Source organism: Anarhichas minor, unplaced genomic scaffold, assembly GCF_050575085.1.
Source record: "Anarhichas minor isolate MPS153535 unplaced genomic scaffold, ASM5057508v1 ptg000058l, whole genome shotgun sequence".
Taxonomy (NCBI): domain Eukaryota; kingdom Metazoa; phylum Chordata; class Actinopteri; order Perciformes; family Anarhichadidae; genus Anarhichas; species Anarhichas minor.
In genome coordinates, this window is record NW_027466504.1 from 4,607,483 (window position 1) to 4,631,363 (window position 23,881).

Here is a 23,881-nt window from a genome sequence, read left to right on the forward strand (position 1 = left end):
ATGTGTTGTGGAAGTCACAGATATCCAGGGAAACTAAACGCCGTCATGTCTGGGTCCATAACATTGTCCAGAGGAGCTCTGTGGATTTTATCGAGCTGTATTCACTGTGCAAGCCACACTGCCACAAGCCACATTGTGCAAGCCACACGTCGCTGTTTACTACAGCTGTATGAACACAAAATAAACTGATTTGGCTGTGATTTAACGGCAATAAACCGACAAAAAGGGACTCCGAAACAACTACGTAATGATGCCGATTTGTAGGCTACTTGTCTTCTCAATGGAGCGGATGGAGCGGTGCTAGGCTAAGCTAACATTGTAGCAGCTCAGACTAACGTCATGTAGACGTAAATACGGCAGCGTCTATTCATTGTTTGTACCATATGGTTTACACACACATTTATACACATAGTTTGGTCCGGTCTCCATTGATATGAGTGTGGAGCATTTCAGTATTAAACGCATTATTAGTAGGATTTAATAACACCCCTAGTGGTGAGTAGAAGTGTCACAATAATAAATATGTTAGTCACAATATGTTTCCATATGGAATGTATTATAGGTTTACAATAGTCTTACTTATAGAGGATATTATATGTTACAGTATATCAACACATTGAATGTATTAAATCATAGAAGTATAGTCACTGTAGGTATTAAAACACTAAGAATAGTCTTGAGGGTCAGATAGGGATTCTGAGTGAGGTGTCAGACATGCAGCAGCAAATGGAGGCGACCTCATCGATGGAGGATGGGGCCAGTGGGACGGTCAAATGCCAAGCTGACCAGCAGGACAGAGAGGAGGAGTTCAAGATGTTTTGAGAAGAGCCAAGATGTTTTGCTAAGGGATCGATAATGGGAGGGGGCAGAATTCAAATGAAGCCAATCACTAATCGCCACGGAGGGTCATTCACACGTTTTATGACAGTTCGGACACTTTCCGACTCTCAGGGGATATAAAAGACAATGTTTTAGGGAGTTTACCTCAGATCACTGCAGCTCTCATTTTCAGCTAACTGGCCGCGCCGGACTGTGAGGAGATGCGTGTATGTGGTCTCTGCTCTCGAGAACATTACTATTGATAGTTAATTCAGTTTGTAAGTGAACTTTGTGTAGTACATTAAATATTGTTTTAATTTTGGCCGGGTCCAGCTCATTCTTCTGATGCGCGTGTGCAGTAAGAAGCTCGCAGCAGAAGAGTACCTGCGGCCTGCAGGCTCCTTCATCCTTTGTTCTAACCCTAACATTAGGGATCGTAGAGCTCTGGGTGAACACAGACGGCTACTAGTGATGTGTCGGTCGCGAACGAAACGGCTCTGAGAGCCGGCTCTTTGACGTGAACGACGGGAGCCGGCTCCTGATTGGGAGCCGCTTTGTTTTTTGTTTGTTTCTCTCTCTCTCTCTCTCTCTCTCTCTCTCAAGCCGCATTTGATTGGTCAATATGTGTGGTGTCGTCTCTGTACCTGCGCTGAGCAGAGGGGGGAGGGGCGGGAGTTACACACACAGCAAGCACACAGCAAGCACACGAACAGGAGGGAGGGAGACGAGTCACGAGAGAGAAAGAGAGCAACGGACTGGAAAGGTAAAAAAAAAAAAAGTGTCAACAGGAAACGCAGCAAAATCTGGACACATTTCAATGACATTGACCAAACTAAGGCAGAATGTAGAGTCTGCAAGACTAAAATCTCATATCGAGCTGGCTCCACAAACAACCTGCACAGCCACATGAGAACTGTTCATCCATCAGTGCAATTGGAAGAAAAAAGACAAGCAAGTGAACCTGATATTAATGAAGGTGCCAGTATGTCTACTGCAACTGTTGCTGCAACTGCAGTGTCTACTGCAAGTCGATGCAGTGTCTACAGCATCGTCCAGTACACCACCACAACCAAAAGTACAACCCAGTGAGCCAATTTTTGCAAAAGTCTATGACCGCAGCAAGACAGAAGACAATTGATGAAGAACTGGCCAAAATGATTGCATGTGATTTCCAACCATTTTCAGTTGTGGATGACAAAGGACTCAGAAGGTTTATTCATGCACTCAATCCAATGTATGCAATTCCAAGTAGGAAAACACTCTCCCAAGGAATCATCCCAGGCCTGTATGACAGAGGCCTGGGATGTATGTTGTTTCACTTTAAATTTGTTAAGTATTAAAAAGCTAAAAGTTTAAAATAGTTAAAAGTTAGTTAAGTTAATTTGTAAATAGTTAAACGTTTGTTTTTGCACTTTCTAATTTATTTTTTTTATCACTCTGTAGAGTGTATAAATAAAAGTGTATTTATATAATAAACATTTGATATAGTGCATGTTTTTTTTACATTAGTAATTGATATTGCGCATCATTTTACATTATTGTTGGTAATAAATTAATTTAAGCACCAAAAAATCTGAAGAGACATTTGGGAGCCGAAAGAGCCGGCTCTTTTTAGTGAGCCGAGCCAAAAGAGCCGGTTCTCTAAAAAGAGCCGGAATTCCCATCACTAACGGCTACAGTATTTATTTCCTGATTCAACAACGGCAGGAAGTCAGTGATGACGGGGGAAGCAACTCAACACTGATAGGCTATCGCGCCACAGCGTCACACGAATATTTCGCAGAAGTTGAAAAATTTCAACTCACAACTCGTCAATCACATCAATCGCGTCCATCGCGCCGCAAATTCGCGTCCATCGCGATGCGCCATCGCAGATTTGCGCGGCGCCAGTCTATAGACTTTGTATGTAATCTAGACGCGCGTCAAAATCGCGCCGCGTTTGGTGTGAACACGGCATTATAAACACTGATAGATGAGCTGTGTCCATGTTGTCTGTGCTTTCATCAACAGCTAATGAAGAAGACGAGTACCTGCTCGTCTCTTAGCTAGCTGTGTTGTTAGATTGCTGCTAGTTCCTGAACTCGGTCTGCGATGGTGTTTCTTCACAAACTGACATTTGTAAAAGTCTGTATCTGGTCGGAGCTCACCTGCTCACATACCTTTAGCAGCACTGGGCTGTAGCTTCTGTAAATATATTCTGCTGTGATTGCAGTCTGCCTTTTAATTCTTGGAAAATTTGATGTTTTTCTTGGAGGCTAAATTTAGCTCCGTGTTTGGTGTCAAAATGCCGACGTAAATTATATTCCTTCATCACCGACGCTGCCTCATAACACAGAAGACAGACCAGTTTTTCTCCTTGAAGAACAAACATGTATTCGCTTTCCCATCTTAAATTACATTTTCTTCCCTCTGCATCAATTTTTCTCTTCGTGGACATTTTGGGATTATTTGTCGATCTTTTTCAACTCAGTCACTTGTTGGAAAACCTCTTTACGGGCTGTTCCCTCTCCTGTCCACCTGTTGTGATAGTTTTACATGCTATCTCATAATTTCAACGTTCTATCTCATAATTTCGACCATGGGGATACTTTTATTTTCAAGTCTAACTTTTAATTTCTTTTCCAAAATGAAAAAAAAAAAAAATAATAATTTTTGCTGGTGGATTCGCGGGCCACATTAAATGACGTGGCGGGCCGTATTCGGCCCGCGGGCCTTGAGTTTGACACGTGTCCTTTACATCATCTCTCCTGTATCAGCTGCTTCTCTCTGTTTCCTATCAGTGTCAGCTGAATCCCTTTGGCTTCTTGTTGCTCACACTAAAGACTGAAGTGAACAAACCTTTTGTTAATTCTGACTTCAGTTGTTTTTACAGTGAAAACTCAAAGCACACGAGGAAACATTCTCTCTCTGCTGCTCAGCTCCTCTTTAACTCAGAAAAGTCTGAAGAGAAAAGTTAAATAGAAAAAGTGTCTCAGACAGTTGAGTTAAGAAAAGGTCGACTACAACCTGCTGATTAATGTGCACACGTTAAAAAACAAATCTTCATAAAATGGTAAAAAGTCTGGCAGCAGAAGTTCCCATTAAATTACAGTAAAATATAAATATATTCTACTGCAATAAAATACCATTAAATACAGATATTAGCTATGGATACCTACTCTGTAATTGTACAGCCAGTAAGTAGATATGAGAAAATATGTTAAAGGTATAAGAGAATACTGCTAATAGAATTGAACTAATTGAACTTTGGTTATGTTGTAACCAAATGTTTTGGTTATGTCCATCTGTCTGTTAATGTTTAGATTTCTGGAGATAAAACTAACTTAATGTTTTATCAACATGACAAAAGACGTCATTTTAAATGCTCATCCTATAAATTTACAGTGTTTTACAAGTTAAATATTGTTCATCAACCTCCAACAAATGGAGCTGAGCTGTTTCTCCTCATGATCTAGCTTCAGAGTCCAGAAGTCAGTAAAACACAGAACAGTAAAATGACATGTAAGTGTCCTCATAGAAAACACTGTGGGCACTGTGGGAACATGTGGAAGCTTTCATTTGATGGATTGTTCACTTCACCATTTGATCAGTTAGTCAAAGGTCGACTACAACCTGGTGATCAATGAGAGAAAAACTGAACAGGAAAGAAAACACAAACACATTCAAACACTTTCAAAAATGGAGTAAATGTGTTGAAAAGCAGATGAAGAAATGAACATGAAGCTTTGTGGACTGATTGAAAGCAGCAGGTGAGAGCAAACAGAGAGTCTCTCAGGTGTGTTTCAGTGCAGGATCAAAGGCCCAGGTGAGCTCTCTGGTCCCTGCTGGGTCCTAGTGCTCCACATCAGTAACAGTCCTGACAGACCCCAGATCAGACTGAACTCATCTTCTTCATCACAGTGTCATCATTCAAAGCAACACTTCAACACTCAAACTAACAGCAGCTTATCTCTGTTTGCTCACACAGGCGGCCATCTTGTGTCCCAGCTTTGTGTTTGAAAGCAGCTTTAAACAATCACACGTTCAAAACAATCAACCACGTCATTTCAACCAATCACAGCTCCACTTACTGAACTTTTAGCATGAACTTCATCAGTGTGCAGCTCTCTTCTGTCCTCAGCAGGTCTGTGTAGAAAAGGAGCTCCGTGCTTCACTTCAACTTCAACTTCCATCAGACGAAGTGAAGTGACGCAGCTTGTTATCCTTCATCAGAGAGAGTGTGTGTCCTCACGTCACCATCACAGTATGCAGTCTGACTGGTTGGACTGAGTCTCAGTCTGAGCTGCGTTCACAGGATCAAATGTCATTGTGAACAGAAACCTCCTCACAGCTCAAACAAGAGTCTTTCAGGATCAAACTCAGCATCTGTGAAAAAATAATTTCAACTTGTAAAGAGTTGCTTTGACATCAGACTGGATTCTGTTGTTTAGACCAGATAGTTTAGAGGATCCATGCACGCCCCTCTTTGTCACCTTGTCTTCTTGTATGTAGACTAGTAGAGAACTGATGATCAAGCAGAAACCTTTGCAGCAAATGTTGTGTCGAGTTTATCTTGAATAAATACATTCACTAAGACAACAGAGTCTGACCTGAGAGTGTTTTTATTCTTCACTCCACTTCGTGGATCTGGTTGAACCTGTTGGGGCGGGACAACTTACCCACGTATCAGTCTGAAGCTGCGTTCTAAATCATTTACTTTTTACTTTTAGGACATACTGCAGCTTCCTTACAAAGTACATACTGATGCATGCAGTCTGCATTCAACTGCTTCCTTATAACATGGCACCTTGAACTTTGACCCTCTTGCTCAAATATCTACTGTGCAAAGGATTGTGGGTCAGAATAGCCAGGAAAGCATGCTGGCTTGCATGCTGCAAAATTTGACCGAATGTAGAACACAAACTGTAATTCCTGCAGCAAACACCCCCAAGGTGGATACAGCACGACCACTGTCAACAACAACCTGCAGGAAAGACAAGATATCCTCAAGGGAGCAGGAAGGTGGAGCGAGGCCCTTGATCTTGCATCAGTCAACCACAAACAAGTCAAGTAAGCCTCTTACAGGGGGGGTTATGTGCATTGTGATACGTCTAGACCAGACCTGGGCATTGTAAGGCCCGCGGGCCACATCCGGCCCGCGGGCTGTTGCCGTCCGGCCCGCGGGAGGTCATTGGGAAATTAGGAATAAAACGTAAATAAGTGTACATCATGCACAGAATAGAGCTGCATTGCTTTTATTTTGAAGGCGACTTTTGTTGTTTTTTTTCTTCTCAATTTAAGTACGTTAGTGAATGTGTGTGAGCAGCAGCGTCACTGCAATGTGTTGGCGAACTGAGTTTACGGGAGATGTGAGTTAGCTGTTAGCCCTCAAAAATGTCAGCCTGTGTTAAAAAAAGAAAGACTGACACAGAGTGTAGAGTTTTTAACAAAACATGGACTTTAAAGTGTTTCTTTACTGAAGTCAAAGGTAAAGCCGTGTGCTTAGTTTGTGGAGAACAAGTTGCAGTGTTGAAGGATTACAATTTGAATCGTCATTACGAGAGGAAACACGCGGAGAAATACGAAAGATTGACGGATGCAGAGCGGGAACGGACGTCTGAGGCTTTGCTAGCTAAGCTGCAAAAGCAACAAGGCCTTTTTACACATCCAGCTTCACACATCAGGGATGCAGCCGCCAAGACCAGCTTTGTGATATCCCACAAAATGGACTCCAAGTGCACCGTAACGAGGAGGATCGAGGGCATCGCGGGAAATCTGGAGCTTCAGCTGCAAAAAAAAGCAGATCATTTCGAATTGTTCGCCTTGGCTCTGGACGAGAGCTGCGATGTCCGCGACACAGCCCAGTTACTCACCTTTGTACGAGATTACAGAGGAGCTGGCAGCAATGCAGTCAATGAAAGGGACGACGACGGGGAGTGATTTGTTCACGGAGGTAGATGCATGCTTCCACAAGCTGGGACTGAAATGGGACAAACTGGCACGTGTCACAACTGATGGTTGTCCAAATCTGACGGGGAGAAATGTCGGACTTTTAAAGCGGATGCAAGATAAAGTGACTGAAATAAACCCAGAACTGAAATGTGTATTTTTGCATTGCATTAAACATCAGAATGTGCTCAAACTTAACCATGTTATTGATGTTGTAACTAAAATAGTTAACGTCATCAGGGCAAGAGCATTGAATCACAGACAGTTTGTTGCACTCTTGGAGGAGCATGAGACTGAACACAGTGACATAGGCTAACACACAGCTGGCAGGTGGCTCAGCCTGGGCAAAGTGCTTCAAAGAGTTAAGAGTTCGGGACCTGAGAGCAGAGATTCAAGAGTTTTGTGAGAAGAAAGGCGAGGACATCCCAGAGCTCTCTGATGTAAACTGGATGAGAGATTTTGCATTTGCTGTTGATGTGACTGCACTAATGAATGATCTGAATACCAGACTGCAAGGCAAGGGCCTCTTTGCACATCACATGTACAGCCTGGTGAAGGCTTTCATGACAAAGTTGCAGTTTCTTTCAAGCCAGATGCAGGTAACACTCTCACCCACCTGCACACCCTGAAAGAAGCCACACCATCAGTTGAACATCTCCACAGGTATCATCCATGTTAGGGCCACTGCATGGTGAGTTTTCAAGACTTCAAAACAGTTGAGAGTGAAATGCACATGATTTCTTCTCCCTTCACGTGCAGTGTGGATAATGCTCCCAAAACTTTGCAAAAACATGATCCCCGTCAGTGTTCTACTATTATATATGGATATTACAAATGTATATGTGGTTTGGATTAATCCTGCTGCAGATGTTTAAGGTGGAGCTCATTTTAACTCCTTTATACTCTGTTGTTCAGTTTGGGTAGTTAGGAAAGGTTTGACAAATTATAATGTGCAAAGTAACTAGTAACTAAAGCTGGCAGACAAATGTAGTGGAGTAAAAAGTACAATATTTCCCTCTGAGATGTAGTGGAGTGGAAGTACAAAGTTGAATAAAATAGAAATACTCAAGTAAAGTACCTTGAATTTGTACATAAGTATAGTACTTAAGCAAATATACTTAGTTACATTCCACCACTGATCACAACATTTACTCTTACCACTCACAGCTCATCAAAACCATACAATGTACTGCTTGTTATAAAGAGGTGGAATAATATTGAGCAGGATTGAGTTCAGTCTATTGGTCCGGCCCTCCACAACAGTCCCTGTTTCTCATGTGGCCCCTTGGGAAAAATAATTGCCCACCCCTGGTCTAGACAATAGGGGGTGGTAGACCCAGGTCGCTCAATATCATCCCTGAAACCTCCAGACCATGAGGTGTTGCCCCAGAATCGGGCATGAGAGGATGGAGCCCTCTGCTTGATGCAGAGCCATGGGCAGGTCTGGTAACCGCTCGTGATGCAAGGTGCAGGAACCACCTGGTGCCCGGACTCTCCAGAGCTACCAGTAACATGGACAGGTCCTGCTTTGAATCCTGTTGAAGTGTCCACTCCCAACGGGGGACATTGGGTGTTTTCTCTATTAGTGAATAAGAGAGTAAAGGTGATGATCTGTCCACATCAGAACAGACACTGCTGCCCTGTGAAGGGCCGGGGATCTGACAACCTCGTCTCTGTTGAGGTTCACCTCCACAGTGGTGTTGTCCGACCTCAACATGACGTGCTTCTCCCTCATTTGTGGAGCGAAATGGTTCAGAACCTTCTCGACAGCAACAAGCTGCAGCAGGTTGATGTGATGGGAGGAGTCCAGCCATGTGCCTCCCACCCTGGCTTCTTGATGGTCCCGCCCTGCAGGGTGCTTTACAACAAAACATGAACAAGGATGCCATTAAGTTAACTATAACTAAAGGCCAAATTAGAAGGACGGGTCTAATATTATAATATATACATATATATATATATATAAATAATAGTAATCACAAATACACAACATATTATTTTAAAAGATATTTGTCACAAATTGGGTTTCAGTGTTAATTTCAGGTTAAATTTTCCTGAATCGAAATCTTAAGCTTCAAAGTTCACAAAATATCAGTAAATATATATTTTATAAATAACATAATCAAAATGAAACACAAATGTTTGAGATAGAAAGGTATTTTGGTTTCACTTCACTGGAGTCTCATATTGTTATACGGTGTTTATTTTATTTCAGAAGCAGGCAGAGTGAACAAAACAAACTTCCTTAATAATATGAGGAACTCTGATACTATAGGACCCCAGAATGACTGCAGCTTTTAGAAAAGATCACTTGATCAAGGCCGAGGTCAGACCACTGTTGACCTCAAAAGCTAAGGGTCATAGATCTTTTTTTAGTACCAAACTTGGTTGAACAGTAAATATAATCATTGTTGGATTATGAGACAATCGGCACCTAAAATACCTCACCACCTCTCCTTCATAGGAGCAAGACACAACGACTTTAGTTTAGCCTCCTTTTGTAGCTTTTATCTCTTTGTAGTCACTTTCAGTCTCTTATACAGTTGTTTTGAGTCTCTGTGTTGTTGTTTTGTGTAACTTTCACTGGTTCAGGCAGACTTGAATCAAAAAGCCTCACAATGAGACAGTTGGAAGGAAAGTTCAGTTTACTTATCAGGTCGGGTGAGATCAAAACAGGGAGATCAGTCACTCAGGATACCAAATCTGAAAAGGTTCAGGTAGAAAATCCAAAGTCCAAGAAGCAGACAAGCAGAGTCAGAACAGGCAGATCAGATAACACGGACTAGGAAACACTGGAGAGTTTGACAGAAACATACAAGACAATATGGCAAGGACAGAGTGAAAGTAGACTTGTAACAATACTGAGGGACTAATGAGAGAATGAGCTGCAGGTGAGGAGACGGTCGGTATAATACAATAAGTGCTGAGTAGAAGGCTCAGGGTAGTACTTCTTGAAGAGGTGAGTTTTCAGCCTGCGCCGAAAGATGGGCAGCGACTCTGCTGTCCTGACGTCAGTGGGGAGTTCATTCCACCACTGAGGGGCCAGGACAGAAAACAGCCGTGACCGGGTCGATCGGCCGCAGGGACCTCTGAGCGACGGGGCAACCAATCGCCCCGAGGCAGCAGAGCGAAGTGGTCGGGCGGGGGTGTAGGGCTTGACCATGGCCTGGAGATAGGAAGGAGCTGTTCCTTTCACTGCCCTGTAGGCTGCACCAGAGTCTTACACTGGATGCGAGCTCTGACAGGGAGCCAAAGTAGTGTTGGGGGCCTTAATCTCTCTTGTTTTGACATGTTTTGCTCGAAAATTCTTGAAATAAGTGAACGTGCTTTGGAATCAAGCATTGCTATGTAATTTCATTGGCCAGAACTTGTCTCTTATTGTATCAAGAACATTTCTAGTAGCCTTGCATTACAGCCCTTTTTTTTCTGGCTCCTATCGTACTTTTTGTTTATAATGAAGCGAATCGACTCTTTATGTTCTAGTAGGTTGTGAATAGCTTATGAATAGGGTATTTTAATATTGTTACTATTTATTTATTTATTTGGTTTATTTAGTGAAGTCTGGTTCAACCACACAGCTACTTTCATTTGTTGTCTAATTAGGCCTCTTGTCAGGACTTTGTAGATGTGTACTGACTGAGCTCTCTTTACACCTTCTGACTCTCCTGGTGTGTTACTTCTGTTAAGGTGGTACGATTCACATCTTAATGATTTATTAACTCTCTTTTTATTGTGGAAAAAATAACACCCATTATGTTATGTTTCAAAATGCCCGACACTGTTTATTAACACTCACAAACAAGTTCAGATTAGTAATATTTTATTTTGTCTTGTCAGAGTATTCAGATAGAAGAAATGGTAATAATAATAATATAGTTTATATATCATTTGAATTGATTTCTTTTTTTCTGCTTTCTGTTTTTACAATTTATGGTATTTTGACACTTTTCACCTCTCATAGATAATCCTACATTTCTTAAAGGCAGCTCTAAATATCAACAGTGAAACCAAATGTCACAAACTGTAAGAGAAATATTAGTTTTCAAGGTGAACACAACGAGGTATTTTAGTAAACTAACATTGTTTGAAATCTGTTTAAGAAGTTCTAGATTTCGTTCTAACTTCTACGAATATATCAAATATTCTGTCAGTTAATCATTCTTTTGTGAATTTCAGGTGAGTTTTGAGACTCATTTAACAGTTATGTTCAGATTTCAGTGACAATTATTTTATGTAAGCAATTGGTATTACAATATAATGAACCATAGCTATTTAATCCAGCACATCCACACCTGGATCAGTGGGTAATGGTTTTTACTGTTTTAATTCTAATCATAGAGAGGGCCATGTGACTCATCTGAGACACTTGTAGAAAAAGATCCATAAAAAACTCTCATCATAACTTTCCCCAATTCGTGTGAACGAGGTTCTGTGGAGATTTTTAACCCCCACACAATGCATGCTGGGAAGTGTGCTTACAACTTCTCGAAACAAGTTGGTTTGATGAGTTTAGGTAAACAAAGATAATGTGTTGTGTGAATATATCATACAGCTCCAGACCTCAAAACATTTGAGTTTATTCCTCAAATATTATTCTCAGATGTTATATTACAATTATTTTATAAAACATCTGGTTTCAACTTAATGAAAACAGGTTTAATCATTTCTAACATGCATTTAAAATCAGATAAACTAAATATACACGAACAGCCATTGAAACAGCTCATATTGTGCATTACACTGATAACAGTACCTTGAGTGCAAAGCATATTCACATAACACTGCAACATTTGACAAGTGAAATAAAATGTTACATGAAACTCAACACAAATACACTAGCTGCAGATTGCAGAAACATGAATACGCGCATGACGGGATGGTTATAGTCAAAATCAATGTAATTAACACAATGACAAGAACAAACTCACAAGAACCAGTCACATATATAATATGACAACAAAGCAACAAATCAATCCAGCAAACCTGCGGCGCTAAAACACGTATATTCCACCGCACACTGAAGAGCACGGGCCATTCAAAAAGTATTCACATCAGAGGGAACAATATTAACCATATCATAAAAATGACACCATAGACAAATTAACACAGTAGTAACGCTACTGCAGATGTAAAACAACAAAAGCAGTTCACTTATCAAAGCTGCTGTTAACTATTTAAATACAAAGTCCATCCTCCTTTCTTTGATTACAAAGAGTTTAATACCGCGGTTGTACAGAACATCAGTGCGGTACAGTTCTAGCCAGAGGTCGTCTTGCGAACGTGTTCGTTGAGTTGTAGATGCACTCGGGTTGAAAAGGTTTTCAAAAGCACCGTAGCTTGTAAGTGTCCTGCCGTGCTATGGTGTCGTGTTGCTGCCTTGGTTAGCCACCTCAGGTGAGCAAATCCAGCGTAGCTCCAAACACCAAGACGCTCAGTCGCAAATAAAACGCATTCATAGTCATAAAATGTGCAACGCTTCTCCGACGCTGTCAGCCAGAAATACCGTTCGTAGTTGCTGGACTGAAAGTGGCGCACAAATCCTTTTCCTGGCTGGGTTAGGGCTGATCTCCAGCTTTTCTTGAAATGTCCTTCTCAAGAAATCCGTGTCTCCTCCTCCTTCAGCCATTGAGTGTTAAAAAAACAAAGCTCGGTAAATAAAATAATCTACACCAAGCAAAACGCTGAAAATGTCATGTCAATGTCATAACTTCTTACATATCTTTCAACTTGAACTCTTACTACTACTAACTTCTGCTAGCTGCTTCATGTATAAAAGCAACAAAAGGATGAAACATCCAAGGGGGGTGAATACTTATGCAAGGCACTGTACATGTACATCAGAAAGAGGAGAGTCAGGACTACAGTTGTCTTCCCTAACACGTCTTGTTCTGCTGCGCCCTCAGGTGGTGGAGGTCTGCTACGACGTCCTGAAGGAGCGTATCTTCTCCAAATAATGAGGGAAACAAGGGAAGGTGACCTTTGTTGACTGATTGAAATGTCATTAATACAATAAATGACTTAAGCAGGATTTCCTCTTTGCTCTATTTCTCTAAGATATCCAGTTTATCCTACAACGTTCGGCCTGTTGTGACAGTCAACAACGACAGTATATGGAACATATTTCACTGGGGATGTAACAATATACGGTGACTCAATACATCATACTGAGCAGCTGAAAAGTGGATCACAATGTGGACACATTTTCTTTATTTGAATAATAAAAGAGAGAAAAGTGTCTGATTTGGGACTACTTTTCTCTCCAACGTTTCTGTGACACTTACATTGAGGTGTGATGAGGTTTAAAAAGCCCTTTAACCTTTTGTTTCTGTATTCTGAACTTGTTCGACTGGTAATATGTTGATAATATCTGAGCCTTTGGTTTTCTTTAGTGAAGCCTGGTTCACCCACACAGCTGCTTCCACTTGTGGCCTAATTAGAGCTCTTGTCAGGACTGTGTGGATGTGAACAGACCGAGATCTATTAACACCTTCTGACTCTCCTGTTCTCTAACTTCTGTTAAGCTGCTGCAGCTCACAGCTTTATGATTTATTAGTCATTGATTATATAGTTGTTTGTTCAAATTAATAATATTCTAACATTTCTTTTCAGGGAATTCAGAAAGAGGAAATATAAGATTATTTGATATTTACACAATATTTAACAACTATTTGAACCTTTTTTTTTTAACAAACTATGAGATTCTAACAATTCTTCTGTTAACATGAAGCAACTTTTAACCTTTTCGAGACATCGAGGTGAAATCTGATTGGATAAAAGCTCTCCTTAAAACAAGCTGCACTGGAAGCAGCGCTGCAGGCTGGAAGCAGAGCAACAGAGGAGGACAGTAGCTGTGCAATGAGAAAATAAGATAATGGGAAAAATAATTAGAATACATGTAGTGTATTTATGAAAAATGATTAAATAATAAAATAGCTATAACTTTGTGATTCTGTTTAGGCCCTGACGGCCCACCACTGCCATTCATAACATTGCTGATGTCTTCCTGCTCACCAATCTCAACACAGATCTCCTCCACGCTCCATGAAAACAAAAGAGGGAATAACTCAGGTTATAGAGCTCCTCTTTAAACCATCCATCTGCTGAGTCCATATTTTCGGTTGGTTCCTTCTGTCAAGTTAAGGCAAAAAGGTAGCAGGAGATGGACCCAAACACAGAGACACGGGGAGCAGAAGGATGAAGAAATGGTGATTTTAATAAAGAAAATGTCACACACATGTATACTACATGTGTATATAACCTCCAACACACACTCAGTCACAGTTTATTTATTTCTTTAAGATTCAAATCTAATTAAATCTAACGACTGAATGCGTCAGTTTATTTCCTTGTTTAATTTAATTAAAGATTATAATTTGTTTGAATCTTTAGTCCAAACTTGTTCAGTTGTTCAGGACTCTGAGACTTGATGTGCAGGGAGAGGACGCCCCCTGCTGGATGAACAACACCACAGTCTGTGTCCCAAATCCATCATTCTACACACAATGTACTAAATACTGATCATATAGTAAACAAACAATCACCTTTATCATGTTAGAGTCACTGTTATTAACACGTATTGTTGGAAAGTCACAGAGCTCAGTTAAAGTTCATCAGACACAACTTTTATTTACTACATTTTATTATTCACATATACACCTACACACATACATATGCACACACACTCACACACATATACACACACTCGCTCATTTAATGAATTCCAAAAAGGTGATTGTTGGCTGCAATGTTTTTCTGATGGAATATTTTATTTTATTTTATGTGTGTGTGTGTGTGTGTGTGTGTGTGTGTGTATATATATAAAAAAAGTCTAATGATTACTTTAATATTATGATGAAGGTCTTCATCACCAAGAGAAGAACATTTATCTGGATGCACCATGTTCAGCAGGTACTTTGTGACTTCTGGAGAAATCAAGAGATTGTTGATCAAATATCACTGCAAAGTAGCACATTGTTAGTAGAAGAAGAAAAGACTCATGGACACTTTCAGTTTAAAATAAGGAGAATATTTTATTTCAGTTCATATATAGCATTGCTAATAACACATCTATGTTCATTTAGAGATCAGAGAGGGCTGTAATATAGTGAGACTTGCTCTCTCCGGGGAATCCAAGCAATACATGATGTTCTGTTTGGACACATAAGATGTACGACCTTCAAGAATCAGAGTAAGGTTGTTGAAGTTACATCACTCTGTTCAGAGTATTGTTTCATCAACCTCTAGCATACTGGAGAGAGAACACTACAAACACCACCCTGAGGATAAACTCCTAATCACATTCTCCTAACTCACACCAGCTGTGTGTGATCCTGTACACACTGAACTATCTGGTCAGCAGAGAGAAGGTTTCTCTAGCAGGAGGAGACTCTCCCTCCAACAGAGAACACAGAGACACTGAGGAACCAGACCTGAACCAGAACAAGAACCCAAAGCCAGGATAAAGAGGTTCAGTGAATGTGGTGTTGAAGGTGTGGAGGTGGATCAGTGTGTCAGAGGAGACTCTGTAGAAGGACAGAGAGCCAGCAGGACAGTCCACATACACTGCTACTCTACCAGAGGAGGAGGAGGAGGAGGAGGAGGAGGAGGAGGAGGTGGTGATGTATGTTCTTGCCTTATTGTGATAGACAGAGTAACCACCATCAGAGCACTCCAGACTCCAGGACTGATCATTCCCTCCAAACAAACAGTCTTCACTGTCTCCTCTCCTTCTGATTCCTCTGTAACTCACTGATACAGAAACTCTTTCTCTCCACTCGACCTCCCAGTAACAGCGACCAGTCAGACCAGTTCTACACAGCAGCTGAGGCCAGACATCAAACCTGTCTGGATGATCAGGATATGACTGATCCTCCTTCACACGTGTCACCTTCCTGTTGTTGTCAGACAGTTTGAGTTCTCTGTTCACTGTGTTTGTGTCGAGTGTGAGTTCACAGGAATCTGATGGAGAGAACAAGACACAATACAGCTGCAGTTATTAATCTATCATCTGTTTGATGATGACATCAGAGATGTGAATGAGTGATGTCACAGTTTGAAGATGCTTTGTTTTCATGAATCAAAGTCAAAGCACACTTACACTTCCTCAGACCTGGTCTGAACCATCGGACTCCAGCAGGCTCCACCCTGAAAGGAGGAGGAGGGTCAGAGCAGCATGAAACATGGACATTACATCGCTCTCATACACAGAGCTTTGTTATTCATGTTCACATGGAGCACTTATTATTAATCAGCTCATACTCTTTTACTTCACTGGAGCTTCTTCTGATTGGCCGATGACGACAGCTCATTATGTTCACTTATTCATGATATATTATTATCAGTATTATATTGACAATCATCCATTTCACACTCAGTTTCCTCTTCCAGTCAGTCAGTAAATCAAATGTTTAAACCTGCATCAATTGATTTCTTTATCCACTTGTGGTTCAGTGAAAACAAGCTGTAAACACAACATCTGACATATTATCAGCTTATAAAGTAGTTGTGACGGTTCTGGGTCGTGGTCACACGTGCGTGAGTTGCACTGCATGGGCGGAGTCAGTTTGTTAATAGAACCTCTACAAGTTCAAACCAACGGATGTACGACCTTTAAACTAGTGAACAAGTAGCTGATTACCTGTGAAATCTCTGACATCTAAACCAAAGTCAAGTCTCCCTTCAGTCGCTCATGGACGCAATCAGCCAGTGTAAACCAGACTTAATATCACGGCTTGATGCTTCTACTGAAACCATTAATACGGTGGTGATATTAATTATGATCTTTTATATACAGTATATATATATATAATATAAGAGGTAAACACCAAATCACTGCAGTACAACAAAGAGTCAGCTGCAACGAAGACGACATTGAGGACTTAAAAACCTGCATCAGTCACATTGAAAAAGAAAACAGTGAGCTGAAACAGAAGGCGGACTCAATGGAGAATTACAGCAGGTAATGGAGAGAGCTCACTCAGCCCCACACAGATGTATGTGGAAGGTGTCAGCAGCATGTAGGCACCTATGTGCATTTAATGTGGCTCTGTCCAGAAATTCATACATTTTGGGTTAAAATTGGTCACCAAATATCCTCCATAACACAGTGTCCTATTGCGCTCAATCCTGTACAATGCATCCTAGGCCTAGACGCTGCCTCACCAGTATTGAACAGCTATAAGAGAATTCTTAGTCTTCTATCATTCTGTGCACGGTTATTAATCTTACAGTATTGGCTAGACGGCGCACAACCATCTGTTTCAAGTTGGCTTTATGATGTTCTACAACTACTCCCATTGGAGAGGCTCACACATGTTCTCCAAGGAGACATAAATGGGTTCTTCTCTGTTTGGAACCCTGTTATGTATTTTATTGGAGAGGACTATGCCGAAACCATACGAATAGATTTTGCAACGTGGGATCCAAGTGAGCTGGTGAAGGGAAAAGTCCACAATATTTAATATTATTTAATTGTTGTGACAGGTATAATATGGACGATGATGATCTACAACTGTGCTGTTTTCTCAGATAAAAAAAAAAATAACATGGTTTGTTGCTGAGTTTGACTGTCTGTATAGTTAGCCGCAATTAATATTTAATTGTTATTGCAGGGTCAATATGGAGGGTGATGATTTATGTTTGTTTTGGTTTCTTATGTCTCGATTTTTTTTGTGTCTATGAAGCTGAGCATCGACATCAAAAATCAACCACATCAGGCAACACACACTGGTGGCAGATGACGAGCATCAAAACATCCAACTATTGTTTGACACGAAAGAAAGAGAGAGAAAGAGAACTGTCTCTCTCTTTCTTTCTCTTTTTATTGTGAATGTAAACGGTTTCAAACACCACCATTGTTATTTAATCCACTATGGATCACATTTTTCTATTCTCCAAGGTTCTTACAATAGAGTGGAAACACAAACAGCAATTCACAAAAATTACTTGTGGACCCTAGTTTAGTCTCTGAGATTAGTTCCTCTGGTTCCATAGTTCTGGTTAATTTCCTGGTGAAAAAGGGGTTCATGAAATCTGAAATGCTGATGAACAAATTCGAAGATTCAGAAAGAGAGAGGCTGTTTACACTGCATGGAGCTGATAGTTTAGAGACATTTAAATCATTGAAGACAAAATAACTTGATCTGACCTGAGAGTTCCCAGTGTCCAGTGTGGACTCTTCAGTCCAGCAGACAGCAACTTCACTCCTGAATCCTGCAGGTCGTTGTTACTCAGGTCCAGCTCTCTCAGACTAGAGGACTGAGAGCTGAGAACTGAGGAAAGATCTTCACAGCTTCTCTCTGAGAGGTGACAGTCACTCAATCTGAAGAGACAACAATCAACAAGAAGAAAAATAACATTTGTGTTAAAAAGAAATCCTCTTTGATAATGAGTCTGGACTAAAGTACAATCAGAAAGAACAAAGCTAATTTGTTCAGTGAAAGTGGATAAAATTCTTACTGTTCTACTCTAAACACGATAAAAGATTCAGTAAATTGTTCTCTACTGTAGTACTATCAATATCAGGATGAGGGTTAGATATTTAATGTTTTTCATTTGTGTTAAATACAAAGTTAGGCTTTTCTGTCGCCTTCAAGACTCATTTGAGAGAGAGAGAGAGAAAGAGAAAAAGAGAAAAAGAGAAATTCAAGTTCATATTCTGATTTCATGTCGGTTACGTTCTAAAGAAGAAATAAACAACAATCAAACTACCTGAGAGTTTCCAGTTCACAGTGTGGACTATCCAGTCCAGCAAAGAGCAACTTCACTCCTGAATCCTGCAGGTCGTTGTTACTCAGGTCCAGCTCTCTCAGACTAGAGGACGGGGAGCTGAGAACTGAGGACAGAGCTTCACAGCTTCTCTCTGAGAGGTTACAGCCACTCAGTCTGAAGAGACAATGATGAAGAAAAAATGAGCAAGAAGTAGAAAAGATAGCAGCATATTTAAGTTATGATATATGAATCTAACTCTCTCTGTACTTACAGAGCTTTGTTGGAGGCTTCGACCACTGGCAGCAGCCTCAGAAGAGCCTCCTCTGAAGCAGAGTATTTCTCCAGGTCAAACACGTCCAGATATTTTCCTGATGACAGTAAGATGAAGACCAGAGCTGACCACTGAGCAGGAGACAGTTTATCTGTGGAGAGACGTCCTGAACTCAGGGACTGTTGAATCTCCTCCACTAGAGAACCATCATTCAGTTCATTCAGACAGTGGAACAGATTGATGCTTTTCTCTGGAGACACATTCTCACTGATCTTCTTGTTGATGTACTGGACTGTTCTCTGATTGGTCTGTGAGCTACTTCCTGTTTGTGTCAGCAGACCTTGTAGGAGAGTCTGATTGGTCTGCAGTGAAAGACCCAGGAGGAAGCGGAGGAACAAGTCCAGGTGTCCATTTGGACTCTGTAAGGCCTTGTCAACAGCACTCTGGTAGAGACGTGTTGATTTGCCACTGAACACTTCAGACCACCAGGAGGTTGTTTGTTCTGACAGCAGATTGACACCAGAGTTGATGAAGGTCAGATGGACGTGAAGAGCAGCCAGAAACTCCTGAACACTCAGATGGACGAAGCAGAACACCTTGTCCTGGTACAGTCCTCTCTCCTCTCTAAAAATCTGTGTGAACACTCCTGAGTACACTGAGGCTGCTCTGATATCGATGCCACACTCTGTCAGGTCGGATTCATAGAAGATCAGGTTGCCTTTCTGCAGCTGATCAAAAGCCAGTTTTCCCAGAGACTCAGTCATCTTCCTGCTCTCTGGACTCCAGTGTGGATCTGTCTCAGCTCCTCCATCATACTTGACCTTCTTCAGTTTGGACTGAACCACCAGGAAGTGGATGTACATCTCAGTCAGGGTCTTGGGCAGCTCTCCTCCTTCTCTGGTCTTCAAAACATCCTCCAGAACTGTAGCAGTGATCCAGCAGAAGACTGGGATGTGGCACATAATGTGGAGGCTTCGTGAGGTCTTGATGTGGGAGATGATCCTGCTGGCCTGCTCCTCATCTTTGAATCTCTTCCTGAAGTACTCCTCCTTCTGTGGGTCAGTGAACCCTCTGACCTCTGTCACTATTCCAACACACTCAGGAGGGATCTGATTGGCTGCTGCAGGTCGTGTGGTTATCCAGAGGCGAGCAAAGGGAAGCAGTTTCCCCCTGATGAGGTTTGTCAGCAGTACATCCACTGAGGTGGACTCTGTAACATCAGTCAGGATCTCATTGTTGTGGAAGTCCAGAGGAAGTCGACACTCATCCAGACCGTCAAAGATGAACAGAACCAGGAACTCTTCAAACCTGCAGATTCCTGCTTCTTTGGTTTCACTGAAGAAGTGATGAACAAGTTCCACCAAGCTGTACTTTTTCTCTTTCAGCACATTCAGCTCTCTGAAAGTGAATGGAAATGTGAACTGTATGTCCTGGTTGGCTTTGTCTTCAGCCCAGTCCAGAGCGAACTTCTGTGTTAAGACTGTTTTCCCAATGCCAGCCACTCCCTTTGTCATCACTGTTCTGATTGGTTCCTCTCTTCCAGGTGAGGCTTTAAAGATGTCTTCTTGTCTGATGGTTGTTTCTGCTCTGTGCGATTTCCTGGATGCTGTTTCAATCTGTCTGACCTCATGTTCATCATTGACCTCTGCAGTCCCTCCCTCTGTGATGTAGAGCTCTGTGTAGATCTGATTCAGAAGGGTTGGGTTTCCTGCTTTAGCAATCCCCTCAAACATACACTGGAACTTCTTCTTCAGGTTAGATTTGAGTTCACGCTGACAAACTGCAGCAAGAAGTCCTAAATGAACACACAACAAAGAAGATCAATGAGTCAGAGAATAGATTTCAACATGTCATTTCCTCAAAAATGAGTCTATGAATATATTTTAGTCCATCTCTTGAGACATTAGTAAACGTCCCATTTATCCAGCATGTTAAATCTTTAGAGAAATCCTCTTACTGCTCTGCAGACAGTCAGCCAGCTCCTCCTGCTTCATTCTCCTCAGGAAGTGCAGTGTGATCTTCACAAATGCCTCTCTGCTGCTCCTCCTCTGCTCTTCATCCTCACCGTCCAACACCTCCTCATCCTCCCTTTGACTCTCTAAGCATTCTGGGTAATCTGAACTCACAACCTTCTGGATCTTCTTCAGCTCGTTCTTCACAAAAGTGACGATGTTCTCCTCCAGCAGCTGGAACAGAATATTCTATGAATGACACAAACTAAAACCATGGAACCAAACATCAGATCCATGTTGGATAGACTGACAATCCACTGGTCTACAAAGTGCAGCATGGAGATGATTGTGAACAGAATAGATGTAAAAGTAGTTGTACATGTACAGACCATAAATATGGAGTCCAGATTTGTCTGATGCTGCTTGGCAGACTGACCTCTGGGAACTTCTGAGCTCTCCTGGTCCTCTCTGTGGAGAAATCATGAAAGGATCATCTCACATTGTGTCTGTCCACACAGAGAGATAAGGTAAGGTCCATGAAGTGATATCTGGATGTGGATCAGATGAGTCCCTGTAGTGGTAAAAGTTTACTAGTCCTGCTGATCCCACTGAGAATCAACAGCTCAGTCTTTCAGCTCACTGTTTTCTTCACCAGTCAGTTTGGTTTAGTCCCAACAGCTCTCACCAAGCCCTCCATGTAGTTCTCCCTCCCTCACTGTACACTGCTGAAGTGCCCTGGAGCAAGGCACCCAGAACCTGCAGCTGCTCCAGTCTCAGTGTCAGAGTTTGTACTGGGCAGCTCCCAGTATGAAAGAATGACACTAAACCAGTATATTGCTGCTGCTAAGGGCAGACGCCCCTCGATTACAAATCTCCCTGTAGAGTCCAAGCGCCAAAGACTCTGTCAAGACTTTATCATCACATATCATCGGTTAATAAAAAACAATTATCTTTTCTTCATCTAACTTGTCTCTCCTGATTGAACTGCCACAAGTCTGCATACCTTGATAACTTGTTCCCAGGCCTCTGAATGTAGTCCCCAAACCCCTGCAGCTAGTCCCCAGACCTCTGAACCTGGTAATTAGTCTTCTGAAACTACTTCTCATACCTCGAAACCAAAACTCTGGAGCTATTTCCCAGACAACTTCAGCTAGTCCCCAGAGCAGTGAAGCTTTTCTAAAGACATTTGCAGCTAGTCCCATTCCTCTGTCTCCAGAAATCTGCAGCTATCTGAAAATATGACCTCTCCTGGTCGACTCTGTGGAGGAATTAGCTCACATTGTGTTTGCACCAGAAACTGTTTACAGTTAATGACTTACACACAAACACATACAGACCGGTTAGTTAAATATATTGAGTTATGTCATGATTGATCATCATGAAAACAACACTGTAAACAATGCAAGACCAATTCTGTGTTTCATAACTGAGAATCAGAACAGTTCATCATTGGTTTCATTGGTTTTAAGAACTTACTCTGGGTCATAAGAATGGCGTCCATCTTTGAAGTCAATCAGATGACCTGTAGACCGATCACTCTTCATGGACACACAGCTGGGTACAGGAAACTTTTCTCTCTGCTGCTGTGAACTGATAGAAACACTGAGATTTACTGAATATACTCAATTTCTCTTTCTGCTTTCACTGTTTTTATTGGACAGTGAAAGTCATGTTGTTGCCATTGAAACATGTCTTTAATGATGAAGAAGACACAGCTTCTTTATGGTGACTTGTTGTCATTACAATGACACACAATAACTAAAACTATTCGAGTCACATCTTGTAGCAGTTTGACTTGGAGCCGGGGAGCCTGACTGGTAGATATGTGTGATGCACGAGCATGCTTAAAGGCGCTGATCTCCACAATCTGATGTGGTACATGGAGTTTTGTAATTTTATACCAATGCCAGGCTAAGACTTAATACTGTCGACCTGCCACCCCATATGAGCCACGCACTATGTTCCCTGATTGCAATTGCGATTAGCAATCTGGGGCTTTTGCTTTAATGAGGGTATTCCTGGAGTCATCTGCAAAGCAACAGCCTAGTTATCAACAAAGGCTGGGACATATAAGTACAAACATCCAACAGGCAACTCTTTTAAACCACTGACTCTTCATCGAACTGCACTCTACCACCAGAACCCTTGCAGGTAGTGCCAAACATATGAAGCTCTAGTGTAAGTTCAGTCAGGAAGACTATACTCTTGTATGCTTAGGCTAAAAGTTTCTTTCTCACTCATTATTTCCTTGCTGTCACTGTTCGGGGCTGTCAATCATGATATCAGCTGTTTAGATCAGCTGGTCTCTATCCAATATTACATTGAAACAATTGGATCATTATCCTATCATCTTGCTGCTGTCTAATTATGTTTACTCTGCAATTGTTGCATTTTTATCATATTCTACTAAATACCCATATCAATTGTGTTCTGATATGTGGTGTCATATCAGGTAAGTGGTGTTATATCGTCGTATCTGGTAAGTAGAAACCTATTCATTCTATTTTTACAAGTGGTTCATATTCTTGTATTCTCATAATTTAGTCATAGGCTATCTGCTACATTTCCATTACTTCTGTAATTGCTCACAATCATTGTATTCTAATAAGTGACGTCATGGACATCGTATATCGAAGTGGTATCAGATCCATCGCATTACTAATTCTCAGGTCACTGCTGACTTGTTTTGGTTAAATCCATTCAATGTCTTATGAGTGATGTGTGATTCATTTAAAGTGCAGGTAATGGAGACTTACTGCTTGGCAAAATGTATAAAATGTAATGCCTGTCATTCCAGTACACTAGTCTAAGCTCAAACTGTTGCTATTCAGGTCACTGCTGGCCATTAGCCATTGCTGACTAGAGCCTACATTGCAATCAGGGCATTGCTGTCCTCAGGCCATTGCTGGCTAAGATCAAAAAAGTTGATCTCGCAAATGCTCTGGTCAGTGCTGACCTAGTCATTGCAACGTTTTTGTTCACGTTTACTCATTTGTGGTAAATCGCTGATTCTAATCTCTAAACGTCAAATTTCTGTCATGCTCCTTGTTATGCCTCATCTCTTAGCAGCTTATGCAATCTTCATCGATCATTTGTGACCCGTTTCATTCCCGCTTGGTAAGTCAACATTCTTTTGGAGGAAATATTAGGCTGTGGTTTATTTTTTTCCTTTTGGGGGATTTATCTTGCTGCTGCTAAGGGC

General features: G+C 41.4%; 2 protein-coding genes and 1 pseudogene across 2 annotated transcripts in view; 1 reads left to right on the top strand and 2 right to left on the bottom strand.

The window, feature by feature from the left end:
* The window catches only part of LOC142932586 (uncharacterized), a 136,391-nt gene that overhangs the window by 82,471 nt on the left and 30,039 nt on the right, over positions 1-23,881 (bottom strand). The window contains exons 7-11 of the mRNA XM_076076505.1: positions 21,069-21,147; positions 20,685-20,913; positions 18,728-20,522; positions 18,457-18,630; positions 17,894-18,067 (exon numbers count right to left, since the gene is read on the bottom strand). Of these exons, the coding sequence (XP_075932620.1) occupies positions 17,894-18,067; positions 18,457-18,630; positions 18,728-20,522; positions 20,685-20,913; positions 21,069-21,147 (2,451 nt within the window). The remainder of the gene's footprint in view (positions 1-17,893; positions 18,068-18,456; positions 18,631-18,727; positions 20,523-20,684; positions 20,914-21,068; positions 21,148-23,881) is intronic.
* Positions 6,644-12,701, top strand: LOC142933102 (general transcription factor II-I repeat domain-containing protein 2A-like; annotated as a pseudogene).
* Positions 14,870-16,402, bottom strand: LOC142933103 (neoverrucotoxin subunit alpha-like). The gene is made up of 2 exons (XM_076077255.1): positions 16,385-16,402; positions 14,870-15,733 (listed from the first exon to the last, which is right to left on the bottom strand). The coding sequence occupies exons 1-2, from the start codon at positions 16,400-16,402 to the stop codon at positions 15,092-15,094; spliced, it is 660 nt and encodes a 219-aa protein (XP_075933370.1). The 3' UTR covers positions 14,870-15,091.